Genomic DNA, 20619 nt, shown 5'->3' on the forward strand with positions numbered 1-20619 from the left:
TAGGCCAGACCAGATAAAGACAGCAGATATCCCTCCAAGAAGCAAATTAATGAACCAAGTGGGATTTTATAACAATCGACGTTACTTTTCATAGTCACCATGACTGAGACTCAGTGTTAATCCAGACAGCAAGCGTAAGAGCTGAGTTCAAGAAGTGCCCATCTTGAGCTACCTGCCTTCAAAACCCACCCAGAAAATCAGGTGAGTCGATCGGGTGGGGTGTGGAAGTTGGATACCAGCTGTGCCCACCTGAAACCCACAGAATCCAACAGGATAATGTCTGTTTTTCTGTGCCATTAGCGAATGAGATGCAGCAACATGAGTTGGTGGGAAAAGCCCACATGAAAAGGGAGAGGCCACGGGACTCGTGTGTCGAGTTTCACAAGGAAAGAAATTACAAATCAAACTGTTGGCTCAGGTCAAATGGCCATCCACTGCAGCAACTTGCCAAGGCTCCTTGGATAGCACCTTCCAAAACTGTGACACTTCAGTTCAGAAGGACAAGGGCATCTGATACATGGGAGCACCATCCCGTACAATTTCCCCTCCAAACCACTCACCATCCTGACGTAGAAATATATTGCTGTTCCTTCAGTGTGACTGGGTCAGAATCCTGGAATTCTCTCCCTAAGGGCATTGTGGGTCAACCTGCAACACATGGACTGCAGCGGTTCAAGAAGGCAGCTCCCCCCACCGCCCCCCCCCCCCCCCATCCCACCTTCTCAAGGGGGCAATTACAGATGGGAAATGGATAGCTAGTTTTGAGAGCAATGTTGACATCCGATTAGCCAATAGTTAAAAAAAATGGAGAGCCTACCTCAGGTTGAGCTGGTCACTTGCATTCTGAAAGCGTTTATTCAGCTTCTGCACCTCGGCCTGTTGTTTCTTGATGTCAGGGCAGTATTCCTGGAAGTTGAGCTCCAGAAGTTTGCAGCTGTCCTCAGTTCTTTTCATGTCCTGGTTCATCTTCTGCAGTTTCTCTTGGTCGTTGTTTAGGTCCCGCCTCAATCTCTGAAAGAGAAACAAGGTGGAATAATGAGAGAGCGGGAGTGCAAGGGATCTCGCGATGTTCTTTCGATTCCATTTTACTTCTACTCATTTTGTCTGTTCCGTTTCAGCTCTCCACAAAACGGAACATACTTCAGTCCATAAGAGAGAGAAACACAATCCCCTTGCCCTGGTAAAGCTGAGGAGAGCGAGCTGGATAAACTTACTGCTAACGATAACTCCCTCCTTCTTGAGGTTACTTTCGACAGGAAGAAAGAGCGGTATGGTGGCTCAGTGGTTAGCACTGCTGTCTCACAGTACCAGGGACCTGGGTTCGATTCCACCTTCAGGTGATTGCATGGGTTTTCTCTGGGTGCTCTGATTTCCTCCCACAGTCCACAGACGTGTAGATTAGTTGGATTGGCCATGCTAAATTGCCCCATAGTGTCCAGCGATGTGCAGGCTAGGTGGATTAGCCATGAGAAATGCAGTGTTATAGGGATAGGGTTGGGGGATGTGAGTCTGGGTGGCATGCTCTTTAAAGAGTCAGTATGGAGTCAATGGGCCAAATGGCCTACCTCCACACCGTAGGGATTTTATGTTTCTATGAAAAGTGAGGATTAGGATCAGCAGACAGTGGAATTCTCTCCAACATCCACCACTAGCTGTTAGGGGAGGCAATTGCCCAGTGGTATTTTCGTTAGAATAGTGATCCAGAAACTCAGCTAATGTTCTGGGGACCTGGGTTCAAAACTTGCTGTGGCAGATGGCAGAATTAGAATTCAAAAAAGAACCTGGAATTAAGAGTCCAACGATGACCATGAAACCATTGTCAATTGTCGGGAAAAACCCATCTGATTCGTTAATTTAGGGAAGGAAATCTATCATCCTTACCTGGTCTACCCTACACGTGACTCCAGACCCACAGCAATGTTTTTGACTCTTAACTGCCCTCTGGGGCGATTACGGGTGGGCAATGAATGCTGGCCTAGCCAGTGACGCCCTGATCCTGTTAGTGAATAAAGAAGACCTCAAGACCAAGAGGACACAGACTGCCTGTAATACCATTGATAACAGCCATGCTAAGGGCAGACAGAGTGTCCTGTTGCAGTGGTCATGTGCTCTGATGTTTACGTTGCTTCATAACAATGGCCAAAGCCCAGGATTTGCCTGACAGAGGACAAGTGAGCCTAATAGGATTAATTCGCTATTTCTGACCCCAGTGAATTGAACTCCTGTGGATGCTCTGAGCAGGTGAGATCAGGAATAAATTCTTGGAAAATGACCCTTAATCTCTACAACTCATTCATTTTACCTCACAGCTGTAAATTGTAGTTTCTTCGAAATCTCTTCAACAGCAATAAAAGGTCAAAAATTACACAACAGCAGGGAGTAGTCCAACAGGTTTATTTGAATACACAAGCTTTCGGAGTCTCACTCCTTCTTCAGGTGTCAGTGAGAGAGGTGGCATCGGACACAGAATTTATAAGCAAAAGATCAAAGAGTCATAGAACTGATGTGGCGTTGAAGAAACCTAACATGACTGTTAAATCTTTAATCAGTTGGAAAGGATTAATATGCAAATTCCCGAATTTCTTTCAAGTCACTGCCCCGAGATTACTGAAGGTGTTAATAGTCCCCTCAGCATGCCAGAGGTGACATCCCAAGTCAGACAATGCATTTTAGGTGTGAGGCCTTGTTTAGAGTCTGGTTGTGTATCAACTTGGAGTCGGACTGGTTTTATTTCCAAAGTAGGATTTTATAAAATGCCACATTGATTGTGTACAAATTGTGTACTCTTTGAACAAAATAGAGTCTATCTGCAATTACAAATCTGCAAATGCAAATTCACCCAAGATTTATGTATGTGTGTGAGGGGGGGGGAAGAGAGGGAGAGAGTGTGTGTGGGAAAGAGACAGTCTGTGTGTGTGGTGTATGTGTGTGTGTGTGTGAGGGGGATAGAAAGAGAGACTGTGTGAGTGTGAGGGAGAGAGAGAGAGAAAGCGTGTGTGTGTGTGTGTGTGAAAGGATGTATGTGTGTGTGTATGTGTATGCGCACGCACGTGCTTGAGAGAGAGTGTGTGTATGTGTGAGAGAGAGGGTCTGTGTGAGTGTGTGAGTATGCGTCTGTGAGTGTGTTTGTGTGTATATGTGTGTGTGTGAGAGTGTATAGTGTGGTGGGGTCACTTGTAGTGTGACATGAACCTTCTATGACCCTTTGATCTTTTGCTTATAAATTGTGTCTGATGCCACTTCTCTCACTGACACCTGAAGAAGGAGCGAGGTTCTGAAAGTTTGTGTCTTCAAATAAGCCTATTGAACTATAACCTGTTGTCGTGTGATTTTTGACCCTGGCCACCCCAGTTTAACACCAGGACCTCCACATCACAGCAATAAAAGGCACATCAAATCCTTTTATAGATAAGGCCTACCAATCTTACTTCTCTGGGCAGGCCTATCAAAACACAATGGAAATCAAATATAACCTCTGGTTGATAGGGAAGTGGGAAGGGGTGCCAGAGGCTCGGATAATTGAAAAACTACATGGTTGTAATTCAATCAAATTCTTCATTGTGTCATTATTTATATAAAAAATATATTTTGACAAGCTGAGTTGTTTAAACAGTGGGATTTCTCCACACTACAAGCTGGGCATTTGGCATGACACTGCCACCATTGGCGGGCAGGTGTAATGACAGCATGACACACCACACGTACAATTTTCATTTTAAATGTTGACATAGGAATTCACAATGGGAACATTTGACTCAGGATGTGTGTGCAGACATATAATTTTGACTATATTGCATAAGCATAACATTTAAGAGACAACTAGAAGAAACCGCATGATTCCATCGTGGTAAAGAACTCTTCCGCTCAGGCAGAAGTCACTCCCCTCAATTTGGTATCTTCGCCACTGGCATCAGGAGCTAATCAGGAACATTCAGCACTGCAATTGATTCTTTGATCTGAGCATAGCATTCTCACAATTTTGGGACTCATACAGTTCTAGCAAAAGGTGAATTTGAGGATAGAATCCCCACAGTGTGGAAGCAGGCCCTTTGGCCCATCGAGTCCACACTGACTCTATGCAGATCATCCCACCCAGATCCACCTCACTACCCTATCCCTGTAACCCTGCATTTCCCATGGTTAATCCACCTAGCCTGCACATCCCCTGGATGTTATGGGCAACTTAGCATGGCCAATCCACCTAATGTACACATCTATGGACTGTGGGAGGGAACTCATGCAGACATGGGGAGAATGTGCAAAATCTACACAGACACACCCACATACACACCCACACATACACCCACACATGAGGCTAGAACTGAACCGAGATCCCTGATGCTGTGAGGCAACAGTGTTAACTACTGAGGCACCGTGCCACCCGAAAGTGGTGAAAAGTTGGAGTTGAGAATAATGAGTAAAGGGCCAACAGTTCCTTTTTAGTTCATTCCAGAGTATGCAATGTTCCTTTATCTCTCCAGGATCAATACCTGTAACTCAGTCTTCCTCTGCTGCATGGCATTCGGACTGTCAGGAATCACTGAGTCATCGGCCAGATCAGATTCAATTTTCTTGAGGGCATCGTCGACTTTCTCAATACTGTTTTCCAATTCCAGCTGACTCTTGGCTCTGGTCAAGGTAAAAGCAAATTGAGCACAAAGTCTGTATCAGTTGTCTGGCTCTCATTACACAGTGACACCCAGCAGGCCCACAGCAAGCAACCTGATCCTGAGCACAAACCAGCCCAATAGTAACTCCAGAACCATCCCGCGATGGAATTGCAAAGTTCAAATATCACAACAACCACATTGGATTACATGCAGTTCACAACACTTAAACAGTGGGGAAGTCACTAGACAAACAATCCAGAGGCTCTCTCTAAGATACTGGGGACATGGCTGAAATCCCATCACAACTGCTCCTGGAATTTTAATTCAATTAATTAATCTGGAAAGCTACAAAATTCTAACAAGACTAGACAAAGTAAAAACAGGAAGGATGTTCCCGATGACTGGGGAGTCCAGAACCAGGGAATCACAATCTAAGGATACGGGGCAGGCCATTTAGGACTGAGATGAGGAGAAATTTCTTTACCCAAAGATTGGTGAGCCTGTGGAATTTTTTAACTCTGACAGTGGTTGTTGCCAAAACATTGAAGGTTTGGAGGAAGGAGTTACATATCATTTTTAGGGCTAAAGGCAACAAAGGATATGGGAGAAAGTAGGAACAGGGGACTGAGTTGGATGAACAGCCATGTTTGTATTGAATGACAGAACAAGCTTGAAGGGCTGAATGGCCTAATCCTATTTGCTATGTTTCTATGAAATCTGCTGTCCTTATCCATTCTGGCCAATATGTACTCCAGATCCACAGCAACGTGAAGTGGCAGAGCAAGCTATTCAGTTCATGGGCAATTAGGAATGGGCAACAAATGCCAGCCTCGCCAGTGATGGCCAAAAAATAAAATTCTACTTCATATTTTCATATGTACACTGAGGGTTAATCTGCGGGAATGTGATTGCCCGTTGTGGTAAGCATTGTGTACTCACTTGTTCTGGTATTGGTCAGCCAGTGAGGTGACACCTTTGTACTTATTCTTCACATTGTTCAGTTTGTTTGGAAGCTGCGATGAGGAGGCATCTGCAGGTTTTTTTGAGAGGAAGGACTCACACTCTTGCTGTACGGAGTCCTTCTCTGCTCCAATCTTCTGCAAGTGCTTGTTCATGGTCTGGAATAGAATCAGAAGGTGATATCACACACTGTGTAACATTTTGACACTGATTCCTCATCACTGGTGCACATGAAGTGAATCTCCACACATAACCCATAGTGGTAACTGATCAAACTGTGCACTCACTCCAAACATGGACCTCAACAGGATGACCAGCATCCCTCCCAAGTCCTGATGCTGGTTTAATTCACAAACCATACCTCACAAAGATACTGCAGGAATACACATGCCATCACTGTATTCCTGATTCTGATGATCTTGTTGTTTAATTAGACACTTCTAAACTGAACCCTAGAATATGTACACTGTATCACACAGGAGGCAGTGCTGAAACTCTACAATCAGGCTGTTATTTGGAGGGGTGGTGCAGACATGATGGGTTGAATGGCCTCTTTCTGCACTATTGGGATTCTATGAGTAGGCCATAGGGTGGCACAGTGGCTCAGTGGTTAGCACTGCTGCCTCACAGCGACAGGGACCTGGGTTTAATTCCACCCTCGGGCAACTGTATGTGTGGAGTTTGCACCTTCTCCCTGTGACTGCGTGGGTTTCCGTCGGGTGCTCCGGTTTCCTCCCACAGTCCAAATTGGGTGGGTTGGCCATGCTAAATGCAGGGTTACTGGGATAGGGTAGTGGGGTGGATCTGGATGGCACGGTCTTTGGAGGGGGTGACATGGACTCGATGGGCTGAATGGCCCGCTTCCACACTGTAGGCATTCTATGATTTGGCCCTTTGACCCCACTCCACCGTTCAACAAGATCATGGCTAATTGACTTCACTTTGCTGCACTTCTCCCCAAACCCCCCCCTTCAACCTGAGAACATGAAAATCTATGAATGAATGGGCACAACTCCTGGGATTGGAGTGCTCCAACAATTCATCACCCTTAAGTGAAGAAGCTTCACCTCATGCAGTTTCCAAATGGCTGACCATTTCTCCTGAACCTGTGGTCTGAATTGCTTCATCACAGGAATTACTCCCAGTGGAAGAATTGTTAAGACTTTCAAACCAGTTGAAAGCCTACCTCGTGATCCCGTAGGCGGTTGGTGATGTCCTTGTTGGGAGCACTTTGGTTGATCGGTACACGCAGTTGGGTGATGATCTTTTTCTCCGCCTCTCCCAAGTCTCCGTGAATCTTGTCCAGTTTGGACAGGAGCTCTTTACTCCAGGGATCATCCTTGGCTGAGGCAAGGCTGTAGCCTGCAAAGGGACAAAGGATAGTCAGGAACCGCAGGAGAGAAGCCGGCAGCAAAAACAGGTTGGAGCGATCGAGTACGGTAAGGTCTGGGGGTAAAACAGGCCCAAAGGAGGATTGTACATGTCTGACTTATATCACCACAAAGACAGTGAGTACTACAATACAGTAAAACTCCCTCTACACTGTCCCCTCCTTCAAAACCTCCCAGGACAGGGACAGAATGGAGACTAAAACTGCAGCCTCAGAGTGTGACAGACCATGAGTATGAAAGGGTAAGATCTTGGGGCTGGGTTGGTGGTTGAATGTTTAACGAATGTCCAAGGGATTTTTAGAGATTTTCAAATTGACCTGCTCAGAGATGTTATGGCACGACATGAACCCAGGCCTCCAGGGCTCAGAGGTAGAGACTCTACCACTGTGCTACAAGAGCAACCTTACCCCAGCCAGGCCTCCAGGGGTTTTATCCACCAGTTCTCACCTGGTGCAGCAGATTGGTTCAGCAAGCTGCTCTGTTTATTTTCATACGGTTGTTTCATTTGGTTCAACTCGTTATAACGGTTTCTCAGCTTGTCCTCAGTGTCTGACCGTTTCCTCTTCAAATCGTCTAAATCCTTCGCCAGCCTACAAACAGATATCACACACAGACAGAACTGTCACTGCACCTGGCAACACCGTGATAGGACTTTAATGAATTCAATCGAAATTCGATCTGAGACCTTCAGTGACTGATGCGCAGTGTAGAGGGAGCTTTACTCTGCGTCTAACCCCGTGCCGTCCCTGTCCTGGGAATGTTTGATGGGGGGACAGTGTAAAGGAGGCTTTATGCCATATCTAACCCCATGCTGTTCCTGTCCTGGCAGTGTTTGATGGGGGACAGTATAAAGGGAGATTTACTTTGTATCTAGCCTTGTGTTGTCCCTGTTTTGGGAGAGTTTGATGGGGACAGTGTAGAGGGAGATTTACTCTGTATCTAACCCCATGCTGTCCTTTTCCTGGGAATGTCTGATGGAAACAGTGTAATGGGAGCTTTACTCCATATCTAACCCCCGTGCTGTGCCAGTCCTGGGAGAGTGTAGAGAGAGCTTTACTCTGAATTTCACACTATGCTGTCCCTGATGTGTGGAAGTGAGGCGGGGGGCGGATTCTGTAACTCACCAGAAGTGCCTTTTAGGTTGTAGATGGCACCTTACCCTGTAACACAGATGTGGGTCTACCTTTGGTGTATGCAATAAAACAATGTTTACTCTCACCAAGAATTTCCTTGGGGGACGCCCCTGACAGGACGCCAGAACTTGGCAGAAAACTTGAACAAAATGTGTAAAGGGGGTTCTCACTGACCTTCGACCCACTGGGCCAGGGGACGGGAGGAATTTCTCATGGAAATCTGCCTGGAATTGAGCCTCATTCTAGTACAAGTTGAGACTCGTTCAGTGATACCACAAGGTGATGGTGGGTACACCATGGAAGTGAGCGAATGGGGTGGGGTGGTGGGGAGGTTAGGAAGTGGTATTTCTACACTGCTGAAAATGAATTCAATTCCCACAGGAAGGTCCTGGATGTACAATTAGCTGATTTGCTGCTGGAATGACATTGGGAGAACCATAGTGAATGTTAGTGCAAATCAGCCACTTGTTAGAACAGAACTTGAGCATTTCTGAATAAAGACGCATTTTGTTGAAGCTTTTCACTTTGCCCTCTTCAGGACATTTTGGGAGAATTCCAATGACAGGAGCAATAAAGTCGACATTTATACTGTATGAGAGGAGAATTCTGATTTGTTGGCAAGTTGACCCCGATTGGCACACCTGGGGATAGCAGAAATGGAAGCACCTCCAATAATAAGTGCCCACTTGATATCCAATCATAACCCTCCACTCATACAGTACTAATGTTTTTTTTTCCCTTTATTGGTATTCTTGCAAATTGTCCTGATAATCACAAAATGAAAAGCTTCAGCAAAACGTATATTTTTTGGACAGTACTCAAGCTTCAGGTTATTGAGGGGGGCTTCCCCAGACTTGGCCGCTATCAATTGGTTATCCCTCCCTCTCCATCATCCACATGGTGAGCATTCTACAAGCAAATACCTCTGGGAGAGGGAACTCGGGGTTTTAAAATGAGCTGACCTGTTTACATGGGCTGTACCCTCTGGGTCAGGTGGAGGGATGTTGAAGCAGACTCCGGGGGCACGTTTGGTCTCTTTGTCGCTGTTCACTACCACCCAGTTCTCACTGTCGGCATTGTTCTGAAGGATCATCTTTTCACCTCGGTTTACGTCGTTCTGCAAAGGACAAAGAAATATTCTCCTCAGATTGGCTCCTCTGTCAGCTTGGCAAAGTATCTCAGCCGCTTACAGAATCAGAATGAAATGTGATCCTTCACGCTGCTGATGAGTAAGTGAGCTCAAAGTTTCCGATTGTACAAGGACCTGAATACCTATAGAGTCTAAAATGCTATATACAAAGTCCCAAACACTTCACAGTAACATAACCTGACCAAAATTGACATTGTGCCTGAGGTCTGGACGGGTGACCAGAAACGTGGTGAAAAAGGTAAGCTTAAGAAGGGTCTTAAAGCAGAAGATAGAGGTTCGGGGGTTGGTATTCCAGAGCTAAAGGCAAGGGGAGCTGAAAACATGGCCACCAATTGTGGTATGAAGGAAATGAATGTCATGCACAACATTGAGGTAAGGCTTCATTCTGACAGGGTTGTTGTGCTGCAAAAGGGTAAACAGGTTGGGTGCGAGGTTAGGAAATACAGCAATGGGAGGGGTGATGAACAACCAAGACTTGGTGTAAGTCTGGATATGAGTGTCAGCTTTGGATGGGTTTAGTTTTTTTATTCTTTCATGGGGTATAGGTTTTGCTGACTGGAGAAACATTATTGCCCATCCCTAGCTGCTCTTGAGATGGCGATGGTGAGTTGACTTCTTTTATTTTATATACTTGGAAGTTGCACGGGTGTGTGTGTGTGGGTGTGGGTGAGATTTTGCCTGTGTGTGTGTCTGTGTGTGTCTGTGTGTGTCTGTGTGTGTGTGTGTGTGTGTGTGTGTGCGCGCACGTGTGTGTGGCTGTGTATGTGTCTGTGTAAGTGTGTGTATGTGCGTGTGTGTGTCTGTGTAGGTGTGTGGAATTGTGTGTGTCTGTGTGTGTGTGTGAGAGAGAGAGAGAGAACCAATAGATGGAGGGTATTTGAATGTCTAAAAGCAATTTGCCAAAGTGCCATCCAAAAGGTTATTGCACAAGCTAAGGGCTCATGGTGTTGTGGATAATATATTATTGTGGATAATTATCAGGAAACAGAGGGATATGTGCATCATTTTAAGGTTGATAAACTGAATGCCACAGGGATCAGTGCTGGGGCCTCAATTATTGACAATCTACATTGATGTTGTCGGATGCAGAACTGACGATTGTACGCGGAGCTGTTTGCAATATAGGGATAGGTAGAAAGGCAAGTTGTGAGGAGCATTGAAAGAATTTGTAAAGGGTTGTAAATTGATAGGTGAATGGGAAAGAAACTGGCAAAGGGTGTATAATGTGGGAAAATGTAGGGTCATCCATTTTTTGGGGGAAGAATAGAAGAACTTACATAATGAATGCTATTCTATATTTTATAAAGAAAGCTATGCTGAAATAATCACAAACGGTCTTACAAAATGGCTCCCAGAAGGCACTAACTCCCCCCATACATTCACCTGGCTTTAGAACTAGATCATGTCAATGCAGCGTGGAGCTGGAGGAACACAGCAGGCCAGGCAGCATTAGAGGGGCAGGGAAGTAAACGTTTCGTGTCGGGACCCTTCTTCAGAACTGGGGAGCGGGAAGGGAGCTGGGAAATATATAGAGGGACGAGGGGTGATGGATGGGATGGTGTTAGGTGGATACAGGTAGGGGGTAGTGGGGATTGGTCAGTGGTAAGATTGGGGCGGATAGGTGGGAAAGAAGATGGAGAGGTAATGTCAGGTCAAGGAGGCAGGGATGGGAGGGAGGGTTGGATATGGGATGAGGCCGGGGGTGGGGAGATTTTGAAACTGGTGAATTCCATGTTTAGGCCATTGGGCTTTAGACTCGTGAGGCGGAATATGAGGTGTGCTCCTCCAATTTGCGTACGGCTTCATTGTGACACTGGAGGAGGCCCGGGATGGACATGTCATCAAGGGAGTGGGAGGGGGAGTTAAAGTGATTAGCGCGGGAAGGTGTTGTCGATTATTGTGTACAGACCGTAGATGCTCTGTGAATCGGTCACCGAGTCTGCACTTGGTCTTACTGACGTAGAGGAAGCCACATCGGGAGTAATGGATACAATACACCAGGTTGGAGGATGTACAGGTGAACCCCTGTCTGATATGGAAAATTTGCTTTGGGCCTTGAATGGAGGTGAGGGTGGAGGTGTTGGGGGAGGTGTAGCACTTCCTGCGGTTGCAGGGAAAGATGTCGGGTGTGGCAGGGTTAGTGGGGAGTGTGGAGTGGACGAGGGAGTCATTGAGTGAGCGGTCCCTACGAAAGGCAGATAGGGGTAGGGAGGGAAATATATCTTTGGTTGTGGGGTCGGATTGTAGCTGGCGGAAGTGGCGGACAATGATATGTTGGATGCAGAGGTTAGTGGTGTGGTATGTGAGGACCAGGGGATTCTGTCTTTGTTTTTGTTGGGGGGAGGAAGTTTGAGGGCAGAAGTCTGGGAAATGCAAGAGATGTGGTTGAGGGCATTTTTAGTCACCGAAGGGGGGACATTGCGGTCCTTCAAATAGGAGGACATCTGGGATGTGCGGGAGTGGAATGCCCCATCTTGGGAGCAGACATGGCAGAGGTGGAGGAATTGTGAGTAGGGGATCACATTCTTGCAGGATGTGGGTGAGAGGAGGTGTAGTCCAGGTAGCTGTGGGAGTCGGTGGGTTTGAAATAGATGTCGGTGCTGAGACAGTTACCAGAGATGGAAACAGAGAGGTCCAGGAAGGAGAGAGAGATACCAGAGATGGTCCAGGTGAATTTGAGGTTGGGGTGAAAGGTGTTAGTAACGTGGGTGAACTGTTCAAGCTCCTCATGGAAGCACGAGGCGGCGCTGATACAGTCATCGATATAACAGAGGAAGAGGTGGAGGATTGGGCCAGCTTAGCAGTGGAAGAGGCACTGTTCCATGTATCCTACAAAGAGGCAGGTTTAGCTTGGACCCATGCGGGTACGCATGGCCACCCCTTTGTCTGTAGGAAATGGGAGGAGATGAAGGAAAAGTTGTTGAGGCTAAGGACGAGTTCAGTTAGGTGGATGAGGGTGTCGGTGGAGGGGGATTGGTTGGGCCTGTGGGAGAGGAGGAAGCAGAGGGCACTGACCAATTCCCACCACCCCCTACCTGCATCCACCTCCCAACATCCCACTTGCCTTCCCCCAGCCCCAACCCTCTTCCCTCTATTTATTTCCCAGCTCCCTTCTCCCTCCCCGACCCTGATGAAGGGTCCAGGCCCAAAAGGTCGACTCTCCTGCTCCTCTGATGCTGCCTGACCTGCTGTGTTCCTCCAGTTCCACATTGTATTGACTCTGACTCCAGCATCTGCAGATCTTGCTATCTCCAAGAACCAGAATTATACTTAGTTTGAAAAGAATTGCAAGAGATGTCTTGAAACTCAATGAATATTTTTGAGGGTTAACAGAAACTCATTGACAATTACTTCCCTGGCATTGTAAATAGCTCTTCTGATCTCACTGAAAAGATAAAAAAGATTTAGAGCCATTCAAGTTCATAGCTGAGCAAATTAAAAAGTTAAGTACTTTGTCTAAAAGCCAATAGATAGAACTATGCTTCAGACTTGGGCAAAACCAATGCCTAATATAGAAGATGAGCCTTGCTGCAGCATTGCAATCTTTCTCTTAAATATTGTCGGAACCCGATCAGGTCAAATATCAGGATTTCTCACTGACTCTCATCTAGATTCAAGTCTGATTTGAGGATCTCATCAATTCTACAACTGTCAGCAACTCCTTCTCGTCAACAGGAGGTTGACTGGATTGTAATCCTTTGAGTTATCCTTGGAGTTTGGACTCATGTTCCACCATGGTGTTTTCCTTTTCTCATTTGTTTAAAAACATTTCCATCTCTTCAGAGTTGTACAGTTTCATGCATCATGTGATAGATTAGGGATTAAAGGGATGTTCAGGTTAGGGTGTATTGGCCATGCTAAATTGCCCGTAGTGTCCAGGGATGTGCAGGCTTAGGTGGGTTAGCCATGGGAAATGCAGGGTTACAGGGATAGGGTAGGCAGGTGTGCGTCCGAGGTGGGATGCTCTTCGGAGGGTTGGTGTGGACAAGATGGGCCAAATGGCCTGTTTCCCCACTGTAGGGATTCTATGATGATTTTATGAGAAGTTAATTCTGTATTGCAGTTTAGTAGTTACCAATTTTACCATTTATTGAATGAATAAGCCTATTTCTAGTAAACAGATCGTTTTTGCATTAATTTCTGGAGCCTGCTGGACATTTCTTTTATGGGTAGCAGTAGAGAAGAGAAATAAATTGACTTTCTTGGTGATTAAATAAAACAGTTACACTTTTGGTACAACCTGTGAAGAATTGGGTCTTGATTTCCAGTGCATTCCTCCTAACTGAGTCGGTACTGCATTTGAGCCTCCCCACTTAAGGATGTATCTACTTGCATTGGAGATAACATAGTGTGGAGCTGGAGGAACACAGCAGGCCAGGCAGCATCAGTGGAACAGGAAACTCAACGTTATAGGCCTGGACTCTTCATCAGGACTGGGGAGGGGGAAGGGGGGGGGGAAAAAAAAAAGGGGGGGGGGGGGGGGGAGGGGGAAGGTAGGTGGGATGGTGATAGGTGGATACAAGTAGGGAGTAGTGGAGACTGATCAGTAGGAAGGAATGGGCAGATAGGTGGGACAGGACATTAATCTTTGGAATTCTCTTTCCCAGCAAGCAGTAGAGACTGGGTCATTGAATATATTCAAGTTGGACAGATTTTTAATCAGCAAAAGCTTTGGGGCAGATATGAAAATTGAGTTCGGGCCACAATCAGATCTGCTGTGATTGTATTCAAGGGGCTGAATGACCTCCTCCACCTCCGATTTCTCCTGGTTTTAGGAAGGGAGGGGCTTGGCTCTTCAGCAATGAAATCAGGAAGTGAATCCCAACAAAGGGTTCAGAAACATCAACCTCAAAACCCATTGGACACTGTGGTCCCTCTATTAATTCTCAGGATGGAGATGAATACATTGAGCTCATCTAAGAGTATCAAGGGATGTGGAGAAACAACACATAGGAGGACTGAAGGTGAGCAGAACAGGTTTGAGGGGCTGAATGGCCTGCTCCTGTTCCTATGACCTTCCTCTGAGCTACGTCTGCGGATACTTTTCACTGTTTTGGTTTCAGATTTGTTGGACTGTCGACTTTAAAGGAAATCCATTGCTTGGTGGGTTGTCTTTCTCTGCCTCACCTGGCCATCAACCCAGTCACACAGGGTGTCCACCTGCAGGGGTTTAGAGACTGGGGTACGCCGAGCCTTTAGTGGTACAATCTGCTGGCTCCGCCTCTTCAAATCATTGATATCTTTGTCCATTTGGATGATATTCTTCTCGTCATTCTGTGTGACAGAAAAAAAGGGTGGGAATAAGTGATCGTAGTCAAATAGGAGAGTGGCATCTGGAAATCCTTTACCCGTAAGATCCTGAAAGGTTTCGATAAGAGTGAACACTGAGAGAATGCTTCCTCTCATGAGGAAGAGGCCATCAATAAAAGACAGAGGGCAATAAATCCCATTGTGAATCCAGGCCGTTGACAGGAAATTTGACGGAGGAATTTGAAATCAATGGGAAACCAATTCCTCTTGGTGGAAAAAACAACTGGAAGATACCTTCTTAAAATGATTGACAAAGGAGCCATAGGGGCATGGGAAAATCTTCTGTACAGTGAGGGCTTAGAATTGGGAATGTTGGAGAGTGTAACAGAGGCAGATTCAGGCCCGTTTTGAAAACAGAACTGACTGGACAAGTGCCTGAAGGGAAAACATTTCCAGGGCTACCGGGAAGAGGCAGGGAGTGAGACTCGTTGAGCTGAGTCATCATGTCTCCAATTGGCTAATGGTCTCCTTCAGCCCTGTAATCTTTCGGTGAAAACGCACAATTTTCCAATTGTGTCCAAGTGATTCTTTAACTAAGATTTTTAATCAGGACAGGAAGCTATACATATCATACATTCGCAGACACTCTGTGCCTATTCCAAATCTACAAAATATGAAACGGTCTTCCACTTGTTTATTCCTCAGGTCAATGCCTTGGCCAATCAGAGTCAAGCTGCCTCGTTTAAGTTTAAACAATACTCAGCAGTTAACTGTCAATCATCATCTAACTGGCACAATTTCTATGGCAGAAATTTTATCAAATCAGAGGCCTCTTGCCAACCAATCAGTGATCTGTTCTCATATAAAATGTCATTTATCTTTGCATTGTGAATTGTCCTGATGAGTACTCAATGAAAAACTTCAACAAAATGTGTTTCTGTTTTTTAAAGGCAATGCTCAAAATGATTAATTGTTAATACCAGAGACTCCGGGTGAGTTGGCAACACTAGGTTTATTCCTGCTTCCACCTGCCCCATCAGGGTTATATGACGATAAATGAGTGGACTTGAAGAGAAAGTGGTTTGATCCATTGGACTTTTGCATCTTCATACTCACCTCCAGCTGGTGAAGCAGGTCAGACACAAGCCGAGGATTGTCCTTGTTGTATTTTGAGAACTTGTTATCCAGATCTGTATTGTGCTTTTTAATGGACTGAGCAAGGGTGTCTGCATCATACTGGAACTACAGAGGGGAAGGGGGAGAGAGGAGAAATAATTATGCTCATCTACAGATACAACAACAACAACAACTTAAATTTATATGGTGCCTTTAATATTAGGAAGTCCCCCAAGGTGTTTTACAGGGTCTGCAAGTACAACTTAACACTGAGTCAGAGATAGTAAAAACTGCCGATGCTGGAGTCAGAGATAACACAGTGTGGAGCTGGAGAAACACAGCAGGCCAGGCAGCATCAGAGGAGCCAGCATCAGAGGAGCTCCCCTGGTGTGTTCCTTCAGCTCCACACTGTGTTAACACTGAGTCACTCCAGGAGATATTAGGATAGATGAACAACATTTTGATCAAAGAGGGAGTAGACTAGATAGGCTGGGACTTTTTCACTGCAGTGTAGGAGGTTGAGGGTGACCTTATTGAGCACGGATAAGGTGAATAACAAGGGTCTTTTCCCCATGTGGGGGAATTCACAACTAGAATTAGAATTAGCTTTATTGTCACGCGTACTCAGGTGAGTACAGCGAAAAGTGTACAGGTTACTGCTTACCGTGCCATCTTGGGTACAAAGGTCCATAGGTACAGCTTTTTCAGTTCAAGTTCTTAGTGGCATATGTGTAAGGTAAAAGGAGAAAGGACATGAGGGGCAATGTTTTTACACAGAGAATGGTTTGCATGTGCAATGAACTTCCAGAGGAAGTGGTGGATGCAGGTACAGTTATGACATATAATATTTGGATAAGTTCATGAATAGGAAAGGTTTGGAGTGATATGGGCCAATCACAGGCAAGTGGGACTAGTTTAGTTTGGGAACAGGTGGACTGGTTGGACTGAAGGGCCTGTTTCCATGCTGTACGACTCTATAACTCTATGATTAGTCCTAAGGTGCATCTTAAATGCAGAGGGACAGAGATAGAGATGATGGAGAGGTGTATTAGGAAGATGCCAAAACATGGGACCTAAGCAACTGAAAGTATAGTCTCCAATGCTGACACAATTAAAACTGGAATGCACCAGAGGGCAGACAATGTGGGGGAGATCAGTACCTACAGCGGGTGCTCAATTTCTGTTCGGGTTCAAATGGTTTTGGGACCTGGCTCCTTAACCTACCCAATGGTGGAGGTGACAGTGTGGAGGATCTGACCTGTCATCAGAGAATTGATGAAGAAGAAGCTAGAATTGGAGAACGCCAACTGCTCTCCTTCCCCTCCCCCATTTCTGAAGAAGGTTCCAGACCCAAAACGTCAGCTTTCCTGCTCCTCTGATGCTGCTTGGCCTGCTGTGTTCATCTAGCTCTACACCTTGTCAGCTCTGAGGTTACCGATTTTATGGGGATAGGAAGCAAGGGAGATGATGGAGAGATTTAAAAACAGGGATGAGGATTTTAAAATTGAGGTATTGCTGGTCCAGGAGCCAGAGTGGTTATAAAACAAGCAAGTAAACTAGCTCACCAAACCAGTGTTGTAACACAATTAAATAATACTGATAAATAATAATCACGAAGAGGGAGTGACAATACAGCATTGTGTCCCAGCCCCACTGCTCAAAGTAATTAGGATGTTGGGTTACTCCCTATTTTGTAAGAGCCTCTGTGGTTGGGTGCGATGTGGTGTGTTCTCAGGTAAAAGGTAAACACAATCCTCCTCCACAGTTGTGTTCAGTCATTAATGAGAAGCACAATGACAGGGGAAGGCAATCATGTCAGAGATGGTGAAAAAAAGGTAGCATTTTACATCTAGTGACTCAGACACAAGAAATGATATCATCAGGGCCTTTAAAGGTCCGACCTTCTTTGTAGGCTTGTTCATAGATTCTCACCTGCCTGGGTGGACGTACAGGAAAGGCTGGATGTATGTTTGTACAGTGGCTGTCCTGTTTAGAGATTGTAACCACTTTGATACTCAGAGTAACCCAGCATCTGTAAATCTCCTTGCACCAAGCCCCAGAGATTGCAGGGTGGGACAGTACAGGCACTGAGCAAATCGATTGAAAGAGGCTACAGGCGGAAAGAAGCGTCAGCTACAGTTACTGAGAGTGCAGTCCAGTAAAACTGTCACATCCCCACAGTGCTCAAATACATTTTCACCTGGTTCTACTTGAGTCATTGCTAAAGGGAGAGAGTTCTTCTTTCTATTCAGCCATAAGGCCGGCACAGTGGCTCAGTGGTTAGCACTGTTGCCTCACAGCGCCAGGGACCTGGGTTTGATTCCACCCTCAGGTGACTGTCTGTTTGGAGTTTGCACATTCTCCCTGTGTCTGCGTGGGTTTCCTTGCACAGTCCAAAGCTGTGCAGGTTAGGGTGGATTGGCCATGCTAAATTGCCCATAGTGTGCAGGCTAGGTGGATTAGCCATGGGAAATGGAAGATTACAGGGATAGGATAAGGGAGTGGGTCTGGATGGGTTGCTCTGCAGAGGGTCACTGTGAACTTGATGGGCCAAATGGTATGTTTCCACAAGGCAGGGGTTCTACAATCATTAAACCCAGTAACTTTACATCTGCAAGCACCAACTGAACTGAATGAAAGAGTTTTGTAAAAGCAAGCTTAAATATTTGACAACATTTTTTTAAAAATGAATTATTTCATCAAATCTTTACTAATTATCATTTTTCTTGGTAAGTAACACAGGGAGGCCCATAGGCCTCCTCCCAGCAGTTAGCCAGGTCAGGGCTGATCTACACTTTAACTCCATTTCTCCATCTTTGGTCACTATCCCTGGATGTTCTTACAAATAAATCCTTTTTCATTTATCCCACATTAACGCACACATTCCAACAATAGTCATGGGTTTTCCTGATCCGAGGACGGGTTAAGACTGGACATTCCGATCTGCTGAGAGGATGGTTCCTCTGATCTAGAAGTAGGGATCACTGTTTAAAAATCGAGGGTAGCCCTTTTAAAACAGAGATGAAGCACAATTTTTGTTTTCTGTCAGAAGATCTTTGCAATTCTTGTCCTGAAAAGCTGGTGGGAACAGAGGCCTTGAATATTTTAAAAGCAATGGTGGGAGGGTGAATATGGGGGGAATATGGAATTGAGGATAGCATCGTCGTGGTTACAGCCATGATCTTATCGAACAGCAGAGGAGGCAGTCATGAGGGGCTGAATGGCCTATTGCTGATTGGTATGCTCCAAGAGATCAGCCCACTCCACACTGCACAAGGGGTTAAGCTCAGAGCCTCTTGGAGCCATCTGTCAGTTTATTACCTTCTTGTAATCCTCCACGTTCTTCAGGTGTGCCTCCTGGCAGATGCAGAGATTCAGAAACTGTTGCCATTCATTCTTCACAGCATCCTTATGGGCCTGAAACACAGACCCCATACATGTTACAACCTCTGAGCAAATACATGGTGAAGTAGTCATAGGGAAAAAGGCCCTTCAGCCCATCAAGTTTTGGGAACACGGTCAGCCTGGATTGGTTAGACCAAAGGGACTGTTTCCATGCTGTATGACTCTAACGCCTAACTATTATAATCTCATTGAGGAGTTTGAGTCACTAATTGTCTGCTGGCTGTTGCATTAAACAAGAAAAAAGGCTCAAGCGCCATGTTGCATCTTCAATACTGTTTGATTTTGGGGCAGTAAATAACAAAGCCGTGTACGAAATGAACCAAACGTTCAAACCTGTCACGGCTCAGCTTCACCACTGACTGATGCCACTTTCCTCTGTCCCCAACCCTCCCTCTATTAACCCCCTATCCCCCACCACCCCGAATCAAACATTAATGTTAGACAGGAAGAATTCTCTGGGAGGTACAGCATCATTAAAAACAAGCCAGATTTGGATGGTCCAATCAGAAGAACAATAACTGGGTACTGACCGACAATGAGCTGCTGGAAGGCGATCGTTTCCATTCTTCATTGCCCCTACTGTTGGATTTGTTCTTCCCTTTTAAACCTGATGGTGGCAACTCCTGTACCCCTTGGTTACTGCTGCACATGTGCGCTAAGAGCTGGGAGCCAGGCTGACCCAGGTGGAGGAAAACCTGGGACATTTTCTGACTGAACAATGTCCATTGCTGCCATAGCATCACTGGTTAGCAATCAGCCTGCCTTGGACTGGTTTGATTACTCTTTACTCTGAATCAATTTACTGTGGAGCCGGTTTGCTTTCATGGTCTAGCTAGGGGTTCGTTCGAATTTTGGTAAGTTCCAGTCTGATTGCCTAAAACACAGGTTGGTTTGGAATGGTTCAGTTGGGTTGGGTCGAAATGGATCCATTTGATTGGTTCAAAATGGATCAACAATCCCTAGCCCTAGCCCCCTCACAGGTCTAACCTGGATCATTCGGAAAGACTCAGTTTGGGTATTGAAGCTGTAAATGGGTTTGAAATGATTGGTTTGGAAAGTCCTGTTTGTTGACCTTGCCTGCCTGGTTTATTTTTACCCCCCGGTGTGTGAGCATGAACAGACTTGTACCTCAATTGTTGGACTGCCAGGGTGTTTCAGTTTGATCAATCTCTCCCCGTCATCCTGAATCCGATTAACCGCTGTTTCCTCCTCCAACAGCCCATTGTCTTTAAAGCTCTGCAGGGAAATGCAACAAAGGATTAGGAAATAAACATGTTTCATACACCTCAGGTCAGGCAGCGATCTGTGAAAGAGAAGAAATAACATTTTCAGGTTGACGGCCTGTCGCCAGAAGATGCCATCTGTGTAGGTCTTCACTGGAAATGTTAAAGAAACAGAGAACTTTAAGCTGCAGTGACCCATTGCACAGGAGTGATGCAAGAAGTGTGAAGTTCACTTTAAATAAAAGCAATTATCTCATATGTTCATGTTGAACACATTCTTTCAACAGTGAAAGGGAGAAAAAAATGTAAACTTAATCAATTTAATTAACATGTCCTACAAATGCTGATGGTTGATTGCAAGACTAGAAGTGACAATATGAA

The 20619-nt window shown here is 45.6% G+C and overlaps 1 protein-coding gene across 1 annotated transcript in view; it reads right to left on the reverse strand.

Moving 5' to 3' along the window:
• Positions 1 to 20619, reverse strand: part of evpla (envoplakin a) — a 78228-nt gene that overhangs the window by 13790 nt on the left and 43819 nt on the right. Inside the window, exons 2-11 of the mRNA XM_048611140.1 lie at positions 20144 to 20251; positions 18932 to 19027; positions 15611 to 15736; positions 14372 to 14518; positions 9057 to 9211; positions 7409 to 7551; positions 6757 to 6932; positions 5550 to 5728; positions 4491 to 4629; positions 818 to 1011 (exon numbers count right to left, since the gene is read on the reverse strand). Coding sequence (XP_048467097.1) covers positions 818 to 1011; positions 4491 to 4629; positions 5550 to 5728; positions 6757 to 6932; positions 7409 to 7551; positions 9057 to 9211; positions 14372 to 14518; positions 15611 to 15736; positions 18932 to 19027; positions 20144 to 20251 — 1463 coding nt within the window. The remainder of the gene's footprint in view (positions 1 to 817; positions 1012 to 4490; positions 4630 to 5549; positions 5729 to 6756; positions 6933 to 7408; positions 7552 to 9056; positions 9212 to 14371; positions 14519 to 15610; positions 15737 to 18931; positions 19028 to 20143; positions 20252 to 20619) is intronic.

This window comes from Rhincodon typus, chromosome 23 (assembly GCF_021869965.1).
Source record: "Rhincodon typus isolate 14 chromosome 23, sRhiTyp1.1, whole genome shotgun sequence".
Classification (NCBI taxonomy): domain Eukaryota; kingdom Metazoa; phylum Chordata; class Chondrichthyes; order Orectolobiformes; family Rhincodontidae; genus Rhincodon; species Rhincodon typus.